Genomic DNA, 13,168 nt, shown 5'->3' with positions numbered 1-13,168 from the left:
TGACTTGAATGTTGTTGTTTTATTTTGAAAGGGCGGAAATGGAGCCCCTCGGTTGATCGATTTAACTTCATCTCATCAAACTGCAAGAGAAACATCCCACGTGACAATTGCAACGAGCGGCTCTTATTGTGAAGGAGAAGCGGGGAGTGGGTGCGCTCGTTCTCAATGGCTTGTTGTGGTGGGTGTGTTGGAGCGTGTGTAGGGGGGCGGGGTCAGCAGCAGGAGCGCTCGTGAGGATCTGGTCCGAGCCTCAGTCTGCAGGGAGCTGCAGGAGGAGCTCGAACCAGCGACCTCTGACCGTCCCAGCAGCACCAGTCACCAGACCGGGTCCAGCTGGACCTCAGACTCCAGGATCTACCGGACACTGAAACAAACTCTCAGGATATTTCTTTTTTTTTTTCCAAGTATTTTCTCTTGACTTGAAAACTGCGCGAGATGACCCGGAACACCCGACCTGAGCTCGGTTGAGTCCTTAAGGTGGACTATGATGTTGAGCGGAACCAGCCGGCGGGACGTCGCCGCGGACGCGGCGGAGCGTCAGCGCGCGGTTCGAGAGCGACTGGACGCGGTCGTGTCCGGCATCGGCGAGTTGGACCAGCGACGGCAGCGCCAGGGGGTTCTGGTCCGGGCGGCTCTGGGGCTGCGAGAGGAGTCGGACCAGCAGCCGCGGCCGCTGAGGCGCAGCTCCGAGGAGAAGCTCCTGGAGGAGAACATCCTGCTGCTCCGGAAACAGCTGGTAGGTCCTGACCCGGACCCGGGTCCTCAATCCTAGTCTGGGGCGAGGAGAGGGGTTGGGGGGGGGGGGGGGGCTCAGGTGTGTGCAGAGGTGAAAGGTCAGGGGTGATGGCAAGGTCAGCGGTTTTTAATGAAGAGTCTCGGGTAATAACGCCTTGATCCATTATATTGACCCGACATGTCCCGGGCGTTGAACCATCACTTCATTTGTCAGCGTTAATGAGCAAATGATGCGCGAGTGACGTCACAGAAATCGATTTCCAAGACGATAATTGCATTATAATATTAAACGGATTATTAAGAAGGAGAAAAAAAACTACATTTTTGATGATTTTAAAAGGTCCTAAAGTGGATCCCTGAGGTGTCCCACCGCTGACTCAGTTTACACAAACAAGCGAACAAATTAGTTTTGGTCTTTGTCTGAGGATTAACACACTTCCTACTGTAAAGACAATGATGTCATACATATGCATGTGTGTCAGGGGGGGGGGCAGTCTGACCCAAATTAACACCGGAGTCTGAGCCGCCCAGAGAGGATGCTGGGTAACCGGAGCTCCGAGGTTAACCAGTGACTGTGTGTGTGTCTGCGTGAATCCGAAAACACACGCTATCAATTAAAGAGGTGTGATGTGCCAGCGAGTCCCGAGGCGTCCGAGCGAGAATAAACAAATTCCTCAGCTGTGCCGGGACGTGATTGGTCGAGGGCGGGATGTTGTGATCCAGGAGCGTCGCTCGGCGTTGTCGCGGAAACAAACGAGCCGTCGCAAAGGTCAACGTTGACTGACCTTCTGTCAATCCTGGACGAGACGAGTCGGTTCGTCAAGAACTTGATTGACGTTTCAACAGACGTCTGGTCCGTTCCATGATCTCGCAAAAATATATAAAAAAAAGTTACTTTAAATGTTTCAAAGCGGTGTCAGGAGTTGCATCATGAATTCTCAAATGTCATTTAAACATTATTATAAGTTAATAAAAAAAAAGTTGTATTGTTTCAAAGTCACAAATAATTAAATACATGTAAAAAGTATATTTGTAACTGTAAAGGAAAGTTTAAAGCTAAATGCTATTAGTGCTAGAATTAATAATGCTATATATCGGTATATAAAAGTAAAAATAATGAAGGTTTTAAACTGTTCTACAAAGTGTGTGAAACTTTCAGTTGACAAATGCTATGGATGCTAGCCATAGCAATGCTAGCTGCAGTCATTCTGAGATGAAATAAAACGTTAAATAATTATCTAAAAATAAAATGTATCAAAATATTTTAAACGTTTTAATGGGTTTTTTTTTGTCCAAATGTTTTCTAAAAAATGTTTTCAACTGTGAGTAAGACGTTCAGTTGCTAAATGCTATGGATGCTAGCAATAACACTGCTAGCTGCACTCATTCTGAGGTGAAATACATTTTAAAAAAAAACATTAAATTAAGTCTTCTCTCTTGTCTTGTAGTTGTCCAATCAAATTTTATTTCAACTCCTATATTGATCGAGTTTAGCAAAATGCTATGGTTGTTAGCGATAACAACGCTAGCTACATAGGTGAAATAATAACAATAATAAGGTATAATTTATTAAAGATTTAAGAATATTTTTCCTTTTCTGCACTTTTGCAATAAAATCTTTTTGTACTGGTAGGTCAAATAAAAAAGTTCTCAGCTAAATGCTATGGATGCTAGCAACAGCAATGCTTATTGTAGTCATTCTAAGGGGGGGTGGGGAGTATAATTTATAAATTATTCTAAAAAATATATACATTTTTTCTTGTTCTGAAGTTTCTTTTAACTGTTAAATTCAAAGTTAATTTTAGCAAAACGCTACGGTTGCTAGCAATAACAGTGCTAGCAACTATAGCCTTAATTCTGACGTGAAATAAAAGTATTTTTAATTAAAGATTTAGTTTTTCCCCTCTTGTAATACAGTTGTCGTATCACAAAATACTATTAGCGGAGGAAAGTTGCTATGGTTGCTAGCGTTAGCATTGCTAGCGTTAGCGTTCCTAAAAGATGGCAGAACATTTCGTATAGAAACATCTTAAGACGTTTCTATTTGTTCAGGCTTTTCCTTGAATTTCTCGAACTCCTGTGTTGTTCTCGGTGTTGTCTTGATCTTTGAAGTATGTACTGTTTTGAGTATTGTTTTGATTGTTAAAGCGCTTTGTGACCCTGGTCTCGAAAAGCGCTATATAAATATATATTACTTACTTACTTACTTACTTACAAACATCTAAGCAGTGGCGCCTCTCTTAGCTCCGCCTCTTCTTAGCTCCGCCTCCTCTTAGCTCCGCCTTCTCCTCCTGGACGAACAAATGGAGATTCAGCTGCTGGAAACTGAAGATCAACTTTCAGACTCCAGATCACAGGAGAGGATTCTCCGGCACGATTCCCAGAGGAACAAGAACTGGTAACTCGAATGAGGTTTCGTTTCCCGTGTCGCGTCCCCGAACAAGTCACCTTTGACCAATCAGGAATGGACGCGTCGCGGCCGAAGCTCACGGTTCAGACGACGACGAAGACACTCGGCTCTTTGTTCCTGTCGGTCCAGACTTGTGTTTACGTGTCATGGACGTCCAAGTTTCACATGATCTGGACCAGCATCAGCACCGCGTGTTTCTCAGGCTTCTGTGGGAAGATGCTGGAAAAAGTCTTACATCAGACTTGACTTATCGTTAAGACGTCGGTTGCTACGACGCCGCAGGATCAGACGTTCTCTGGAGGGTTCCTGAGCTCCGAGCTACGCCGCGTCGCTAACACCCGCTCGTCTCATTAGCTCCATGTTGTAGCTTCTCGTCCGCACGTTTATTTCGACGTTTTCATCTCCATATAAGTTAAGATCTCTATGATAAAGTAAGATTGAGCGCCTGATATCTGGCTCCCCCTGTTGTCAGAACAGTAGAATTGCAACCTCCGTCGCAACATTCCGCAAATAAATAGGTTAACGAACGAAAAAGAGAGGTTCTAGTATCTTCTCCAGTATCTTCTAGAACTCTCGTAGTGCTTCAACTAGGCTCTACCGAGGCTTGACTCCTGAAAATGAATCCTGACGATACGAGAGTAAACAAAGTAAAAAGTCACGTGGTGCGGCTTTAAGCGACAGGAAACAGTCGGATTAGTTGATCCACAAAGGATTGAGCGAGTCGTGGAAGTGATGCCTTCACTGACCCGGACGAGCGTTTAGTCGGGTCTGATCGCTGGAATGTTGTTGTCCATGTGTTTACGCTGGAGACTCGTGTCAGTTAGCAACATGGCTAACGCTAGTTCAGACGGTCAAAGCAATAGATCACAATATCAATCTTTATTATGACAAATAACTTTACAAAGTGGAGATTGACTAGAGCAATCATATTAATACACATTATGTATGAACTAAATAAAGATTTTTATTTCGGTTTGAGTGTTAAAATGATGCTAACACGGATGCTAACCCCATGCTAACGGCTAAATGGCTAATCTGAGTTCTCTTGCCAGCGAAGATTTGTTCACATCTGTTAGTGTGACTTTTATCTGGTTAAATTAATAATAACAACACTTTATCTGAAAGTAATGAGGTAATAAATTCCCAGTGAATCACTTTTAAACAAAACCGCGAATAGCTTCAGTTTTTTCCGGGCTGTGGGTGAGGTGCATGATGGGATGTATTCCAGCAGATAAAAGCTGATAGACGAGGCAGCTATAAAAAGATGACTTCCTCCTGCTGGTCCAGTTGATGGTGAAGATGATCGCGACTGTCAGACAGAGGTCAGAGGTCACGCTTTGGTATGAGGAAGGGTTAAGGAGGGGGTTCAGCTGTGGCTCTGGAGGGGGGGGCAGTCAGCTGGTTGATTGACAGGACAAACAGCTGGACAGGCGTCAATTTGTGTTTGAACAAGCTGCCATTCCAGGCAACAGCTGCACACACACACACACACACACACACACACACACACACACACACACACACACACACACACACACACACACACACACACACACACACACACACACACACACACACACACCTATGAAGATACATTAACGGATCCAAACGTCCTCAGATGTTCCGACGTCGACCCAAACATTGTGACCTCATCACTCACTTTACGATGTGTGATCCATTTATTAAGTTAACAAGTTACTGTGAGTTTTAACAAATAACTTTTTTAACCAGTATTTTTATTCTACCCGTCTAATGACTATTAAATCCACAAAGATGTTAGAAAAAGTGACTTTGTTGAGGTGATTAATTATAAAATAAAACATAAAGAGATACAATATAATAAAATAAAACAATTGATTCTTACATTCAAGTTATTAAACTAAAACTAAATAAATAGATAAAACTTTATTGATATTGTCATCATTCAAGGTGTATCTAGTGTTGTTTGGATCACGTTTGTTTCTTATAGTACTGCAATATTTTACGCTCGATTGTCCGTCAAGATTGACTCTTGACTGTCGTTTGAATAAAGGTTCATCAATTGAGCACCTTGGCAGAGGTATGCATTGTTTTAGTGCTTTTTAAAAGTTGCTAACAATTCAACTGATTTACAATCAATACTACGTCCATGTCACTGTGGACGAATGAGGATTTCAAAGTTAATTTGGTGTTTTGTTCACAGCTGGGATTCGCACCAGCAACCTGGAAAAAAAAACAAACATCTAGTTTCTTGATCCCCCCGCGACTCTGTGAGCAGTTGAAGTATCTATAATAAATGAACTGTCGTCGTTCACTGGAATAAATCAAGGACGTCTTAAAGCGATGAAGCCACAGAAGGTTTTAGCACCGACAACCCCCTCAGACCTCAGTGATATATACATGCAGCACTTTATTTATGTTCCTCCGCAGCTCTGTCGCAGGAATGCAGCACATGACCTTCAAGCAGCATAACCTGCATGTTTTCCATCCCACGAGTGTGTGTGTGTGTGTGTGTGTGTGTGTGTGTGTAACGTCCTGAAATAAGCAGTTATTTAAAGGGACATGCTTTCATCGGCTCCTTCTCTTCAGCTGCCGGACTCTTAATAAAAACGGCGGTTTGTGTTTCAGAACTGTCTGCGCAGGCGAGACGCCGGACTCATCAGCCAGCTGCAGGAGCTGGACCGACAGATCAGCGACCTCCGGCTGGACACCGAGGCGTCGCACGACCCGCTGGAGGTGGACAGCAGGCCCAGTTCAGGTGAGTTCGTCTTTTTTATTTTTTATAAAACCAGCGGTTTAAAGAAAAAAGGAAAAAAAAAAAGTGTTTCCCACTGATGAAGGTGTGTGTTCAGGTTTCTACGAGCTGAGCGACGCGGCGTCCGGTTCTCTGTCCAACTCGTCCAACTCCGTCTTCAGCGAGTGTTTCTGCTCCACCACAGATGTTGACGGACGCCTGACGTACTCAGGTACTTTAAGAAGGTTCTTACGGAAGTACATCAGTGCCACAATATTTAATACATTTACGAAGTTGAAACTTGACGTTTATTTATTGGCGTGTTGTTGGTTTCTTAAACCCTTGTGTTGTCTCAGGGTCAAAGGATACCAAAAACATTTTTGTTTTCAGGTCTTTGGGTCACCTTGACCCAGAGACAACAAAAGGGATACCACAAACACATTTGTTTTCAGGCCTTTGGGTCTCCTTGACCCAGAGACAACACAAGGGATACCACAAACACATTTGTTTTCAGGCCTTTGGGTCTCCTTGACCCAGAGACAACACAAGGGATACCACAAACACATTTGTTTTTAGGCCTTTGGGTCTCCTTGACCCAGAGACAACACAAGGGATACCACAAACACATTTGTTTTCAGGCCTTTGGGTCTCCTTGACCCAGAGACAACACAAGGGATACCACAAACACATTTGTTTTCAGGCCTTTGGGTCTCCTTGACCCAGAGACAACACAAGGGATACCACAAACACATTTGTTTTCAGGCCTTTGGGTCTCCTTGACCCAGAGACAACACAAGGGATACCACAAACACATTTGTTTTCAGGCCTTCGGGTCTCCTTGACCCAGAGACAACACAAGGGATACCACAAACACATTTGTTTTCAGGCCTTTGGGTCTCCTTGACCCAGAGACAACACAAGGGATACCACAAACACATTTGTTTTCAGGCCTTCGGGTCTCCTTGACCCAGAGACAACACAAGGGATACCACAAACACATTCGTTTTCAGGCCTTTGGGTCTCCTTGACCCAGAGACAACACAAGGGATACCACAAACACATTTGTTTTCAGGCCTTTGGGTCTCCTTGACCCAGAGACAACACAAGGGATACCACAAACACATTTGTTTTCAGGCCTTTGGGTCTCCTTGACCCAGAGACAACACAAGGGATACCACAAACACATTTGTTTTCAGGCCTTTGGGTCTCCTTGACCCAGACACAACACAAGGGATACCACAAACACATTTGTTTTCAGGCCTTTGGGTCTCCTTGACCCAGAGACAAAACAAGGGATACCACAAACACATTTGTTTTCAGGCCTTCGGGTCTCCTTGACCCAGAGACAACACAAGGGATACCTCAAACACATTTGTTTTCAGGCCTTCGGGTCTCCTTGACCCAGAGACAACACAAGGGATACCACAAACACATTTGTTTTCAGGCCTTTGGGTCTCCTTGACCCAGAGACAACACAAGGGATACCACAAACACATTTGTTTTCAGGCCTTCGGGTCTCCTTGACCCAGAGACAACACAAGGGATACCACAAACACATTCGTTTTCAGGCCTTTGGGTCTCCTTGACCCAGAGACAACACAAGGGATACCACAAACACATTTGTTTTCAGGCCTTTGGGTCTCCTTGACCCAGAGACAACACAAGGGATACCACAAACACATTTGTTTTCAGGCCTTTGGGTCTCCTTGACCCAGAGACAACACAAGGGATACCACAAACACATTTGTTTTCAGGCCTTTGGGTCTCCTTGACCCAGACACAACACAAGGGATACCACAAACACATTTGTTTTCAGGCCTTTGGGTCTCCTTGACCCAGAGACAAAACAAGGGATACCACAAACACATTTGTTTTCAGGCCTTCGGGTCTCCTTGACCCAGAGACAACACAAGGGATACCACAAACACATTTGTTTTCAGGCCTTCGGGTCTCCTTGACCCAGAGACAACACAAGGGATACCACAAACACATTTGTTTTCAGGCCTTCGGGTCTCCTTGACCCAGAGACAACACAAGGGATACCACAAACACATTTGTTTTCAGGCCTTTGGGTCTCCTTGAGCCAGAGACAACACAAGGGATACCACAAACACATTTGTTTTCAGGCCTTTGGGTCTCCTTGACCCAGAGACAACACAAGGGATACCACAAACACATTTGTTTTCAGGCCTTCGGGTCTCCTTGACCCAGAGACAACACAAGGGATACCACAAACACATTTGTTTTCAGGCCTTTGGGTCTCCTTGACCCAGAGACAACACAAGGGATACCACAAACACATTTGTTTTCAGGCTTTTGGGTCTCCTTGACCCAGAGACAACACAAGGGATACCACAAACACATTTGTTTTCAGGTCTTTGGGTCTCCTTGACCCAGAGAAAACACAAGGGATACCACAAACACATTTGTTTTCAGGCCTTTGGGTCTGCTTGACCCAGAGACAACACAAGGGATACCACAAACACATTTGTTTTCAGGCCTTTGGGTCTCCTTGACCCAGAGACAACACAAGGGATACCACAAACACATTTGTTTTCAGGCCTTCGGGTCTCCTTGACCCAGAGACAACACAAGGGATACCACAAACACATTTGTTTTCAGGCCTTTGGGTCTCCTTGACCCAGAGACAACACAAGGGATACCACAAACACATTTGTTTTCAGGCCTTCGGGTCTCCTTGACCCAGAGACAACACAAGGGATACCACAAACACATTTGTTTTCAGGCCTTTGGGTCTCCTTGACCCAGAGACAACACAAGGGATACCACAAACACATTTGTTTTCAGGCTTTTGGGTCTCCTTGACCCAGAGACAACACAAGGGATACCACAAACACATTTGTTTTCAGGTCTTTGGGTCTCCTTGACCCAGAGAAAACACAAGGGATACCACAAACACATTTGTTTTCAGGCCTTTGGGGTTGCTTGACCCAGAGACAACACAAGGGATACCACAAACACATTTGTTTTCAGGCCTTTGGGTCTCCTTGACCCAGAGACAACACAAGGGATACCACAAACACATTTGTTTTCAGGCCTTCGGGTCTTCTTGACCCAGAGACAATACAAGGGATACCTGTAGAAAATGTACGTGTGAAAAATGTCTTTCATTAAGAAAATATTAAATTGCTGTTATTCAATAAAAAAAAAAGTTCAATATTTCAATAAACAAATGATCAAAATCAATGACACAAATGTAAAAATGAGGAAAAGAACCTGAAATGCTCTGAAATTCCTCCATAATCGTTCGTCTGTGCAAACCTTCCCGACGCAAACAGTTAATTTGCTGAAGCACTGAAAGTATTTTCCACAGCTGAACGTTTGCTCGGCTGCCAAACCCGAGAGTTGTTTCAACATTCAGCTGACTGTTTTACCAGAACACGTCTGCTGGAACCTCAGCTGTGGACCTTCTAGCAGAGAAAACTGAACCCTCTTTATTCTTCGATCGTATCGCGACCGAGTCACAACATCTGAGAACAATCTGCTGCCGTTTGCTCACGAGCTGCTCTCTTGTTCCAGATGAGCTCAGCTGTTTGGAGTGTGACGGACTGGTGGGAGGATTCTGTGACGACCTGTCTTTCTCCGGAGCGGTCCGCCGTTCTTACTCGGCTCCTCAGCCGCCCACCACCCTGGACCCGGCCTCCCCGGGGGCCTCCGTCGACTTCCAGTCAAAGTACCAAAGCGACCTCATCAACTACGAGGGGTTCCTGTACCAGAGTCCCCTGCACGCGGTCGCGGCCCAGAGCCCCGTCTATCGCCCGAGAGTGGAAAGCAAAGACATTCCCAGAAGTGGGGATGTTGTGGGTGCACTCAAACCAGATTCCTCCCCGACTCTCGGTTCCGTTTCAGCTCCTCTTGTGCCTCAAAGCTTCTCCTGGCCTGCCTCCCAATCTACTACCCACAAGCGCCTCGACAACTACATCCACGGGCTTCTTCAGCGCCGAGCCCAGCCCATCAGGACGGGCCGGCCGAGGACGAGCATCAGCACTGAACCATCTAAAAGTATTTTGAGGCAGAACAGCATCGGTACCAGGCAGATGTGCGGGCCCGGTTACACTGCTGGTTTAGGAACTCTGAGGGCCTCGGATATTAAAACCTCTTGTGCCGCCGCAGTAGACCACTATGGCTTCTCTTCACCTCAGAGACAGTTCTCGGTGGAAAGTAAAGGCGAGGACCAAGACATCCAGAATGGCTTTCACAGTCAGATCTCAACATTTGACCTGGACGAAGAACATGTTCCCCGAAAGCAGATCGACAAAGACAAGGCCCTCCAGAGTGGTTCTCTGTTGAGAAAGAAAAGCGTGGAATTTCCCTCGGCGAACTTCAGAGACCTTGAATGCCCGGAATCCACTTCCTGCCCCAAAGAACTTAAGCAGTCTTATGTTCCATGTCTGCTCGAGCCAAGTTTCAACTCAACTGCCAAGAAACAAGCGAGTCGTCAAGCAGATCCTGCAAAGAAAAAGGCCCCAAAAGTTTCTCAGAAACAACTCAGAGATGGAGGAGACAGAGGAGTTCCTGAAGAAGCCTACTTTTCCGCTGATCAGTCAAGTGTCAAACACAGCAAGGGTGGCAGGAAGAAAAGTAAGAGTCAGTCGTCACATCACAGTAGAGTTCCATCGGAAACTAGGGGCGATAAATCGAAACACCTTTCGAAGAGATCCTGGATGCTGGAAGATGGAGGCTCTACATACATCAAGGTCTCCAAACGAGCGTCAGCAGGCGGCGCCCGTGGATCCTCCTCCAGGTACAAACAGCTTCCTGCCTCCATTCCAGAGGGGAGAGCTGTGGACCGACATGTGGCATCCGTGCGACAGCATCATCGCGGAAGCCGTCACAATCTCAGCGTCAGTAACCATCATGGACGCGACCAGGTCGTCGTCAAGCCCAAGCACAAGCGGCACGACTACCGGAAGGTGCGGGCGGTCATCGAGGTTCCGCTCAATGAGGCTCAGAGGCGCCACCTGGAGGAGCCACGGAACGGTGAAATGCACAGCCCTTACGCTCTAGTGGCCGCCAGCGACTCCGAGTATTCGGCCGAGTGCGCTTCTCTCTTCCACTCCACCATCGTGGACACCAGCGAGGACGAGAGATCCAACTATACCACCAACTGCTTCGGAGACAGCGAGTCCAGTCAGGAGGAGTATTTTGACGACACGTCCAGCGATACAGAGGAGGGCGCCGGTAGACCGGCCGGGGGCAGGTCCGGGACCCTGAAGTCAAGAGGGCAGAAAGTGTCTCCGGCGGAGGCGAAGGCCATCGTGAAGATCAAGGCCTCTCATAACCTGAAGAGGAAGATCCTGCGGTTCAGATCCGGCTCGCTAAGACTGATGACCACCGTTTGAATGGCGGACACCTTGGGTGACTTCACAAGCACTTCTGGTCACGATCTAAAACCCTTGTGCAACTTTATTGGCAGGACGGTTCTGCACTTCCAATCTTTTTCCACCACGCAAGCAAAGAACAATTCAATGTAAATAAACCTGACGTTCTACGATGTATTGTCATGGTCTTGACGACTCTAAGGTACTTCTTGTTCAGCTCTTTTTTGGGGGGAGGGGACCCCTAAACTCGCGGTTCCCTGCTCATGTATTAGTGGATTGTGGTTTCTTAACACACCAGATTGATCCACCACATGTCAGGGCCGCGTTAAATGCTTGTGTTTATGGTTCAATTAAATCGGCCTTCCTCACCCGACAAGTGCCTCACGTGGGTCACACGACACCTGAAGAGGCCGTTCTCGACTGTAGCGCCTCCCGGGATAACGCTTTCATCCGTTTTTATCTTTCATCGAGTCAAGAGTCTCCGAGCTGCCTTGAGACGTGACTCACCTCCCAAGATTTTCAGCAACAGTTTCATAATCGCTGACCTGGTCCCAGGAGTCTGTTTCTGTGGTCGTTTCTTTCTCAACGGGAACTTTTCCAGGCGTCTAATCCTGCGAGAATGTGGCTCGGAGATAACCAGCCCAATGTTTTCCAGATTGTTTCCATTTCGCTGAGATTTAACGAGCCTGTAGTTTGTATCGCGCCACGGTCTGACCTTTTTATTTCCAGCACTTTTTTCAAGACGAAAACTGACAACGCGTGGTCAACCTAGTTTTGTATTTATTGGACCCGCTGACGAGGCGGTCGCCCTCGTAACACGCCAGAATGTCTTTGTCAACCGATTCAATTTCATGTTTAATAAAAGTCAAAGTGTTTCCTACGGTGTGTGTGTCATAGTGAAGACATATCGTCGATCGTCCGGTCGCCCTCGACCTTCACCATCAATCTTTGGTCAGCGTGAAGGAGATGATGTCGTGTTCTCCTCCATTAAGCCGTGACCTCAGACTACCCTCCAGGTCATCATTCTCAGTTGGAAACGTGTGATGTCAGCTGCAGGTTGTGAAAGCGACCCGGCCACTAGATGGCGCGAGTGAGTTCTCTTCCTCAAGTGGTGCCATGTTTTCTTGAGTCACCTGGTCATAATACCTTTATTTTCTACGATATTAACGATTTCTAAAGGCAACAGTCCAAGAAACGAGGCAGAGTTGTCTTGACCAAGACGGCAAAAGTCAAGTGATCGCAAACTTTACTTCGGATTTCCTGCGTTTTCTTGAAGTCGAGAATTGACACAATTACTCAAAAGGTAACTATTGCAGGGCTTTTTTTCTCGATGTTTGGTTCTAGAAGTCGCCTGACAAGTTAACTCTGAGAAAACAACCTTAAACGGAAGCACCTTCAAAGAATAATTGTCAAATTTCTTACGAAATATTCGCAAAAAAACAAGAGACTTTTATTGCACGAGCAAGACTGAAACTGGAGAGTCCAGACACACTACTGAAGGAAACACAATATGCGGGTAACTACTTGATGCTAATTAGTTTACTCGAAGGTGGGAAATTAGATTGACTCGTTAAGTCTAGGTCTTTGCCTTTTGGCTCAGCTCTTTTTATTCCATAAATGCATCTCTAGAGCGCCGGTTCTGGACCAGAATTGCCGAACGTTATGAACAACACACAAGCTAAAGAAGAGCCATTGGGTCATGTTTGTGTCTTCTCGTTGCGACTATTGTAACAGTTTATTTTGGAGTCTCAACAAGAAGGAGCCTGCAGTTCATACAAAACTCTGCCGCTCTAGTAGAAGAACTCACATTTCCCCTGATCCTTCAAACTCTTCACTGGCTGCCAGTTTCTTTCAGGATCAACTTTAAAATTCTAGTTCTTACTTTCAGATCTATTCATGGTCAGACCTTCCATCAGTGATCTGCTTGGGTCTATGACGTCCCCTGCCTTTCACCCCGTGTAGCTGGGA

The 13,168-nt window shown here is 46.1% G+C and overlaps 1 protein-coding gene across 1 annotated transcript; it reads left to right on the top strand.

Moving 5' to 3' along the window:
• Positions 1-269: 269 nt before the first annotated feature.
• dact1 (dishevelled-binding antagonist of beta-catenin 1) lies at positions 270-12,080 on the top strand. Its single transcript, XM_087780351.1, has 4 exons — positions 270-736; positions 5,753-5,882; positions 5,977-6,090; positions 9,399-12,080. Exons 1-4 carry the CDS (start codon positions 485-487, stop codon positions 11,219-11,221), a joined length of 2,319 nt encoding a protein of 772 aa, XP_087636477.1. The 5' UTR covers positions 270-484; the 3' UTR covers positions 11,222-12,080.
• Positions 12,081-13,168: the final 1,088 nt, after the last annotated feature.

The sequence above is a fragment of the Callionymus lyra genome, chromosome 18 (genome assembly GCF_982586985.1).
Source record: "Callionymus lyra chromosome 18, fCalLyr1.hap1.1, whole genome shotgun sequence".
NCBI classification, from domain to species: Eukaryota; Metazoa; Chordata; class Actinopteri; order Syngnathiformes; family Callionymidae; genus Callionymus; species Callionymus lyra.
Note: the sequence above shows the minus strand (reverse complement) of the source record. Positions and strands in the feature narration are given on the sequence as shown.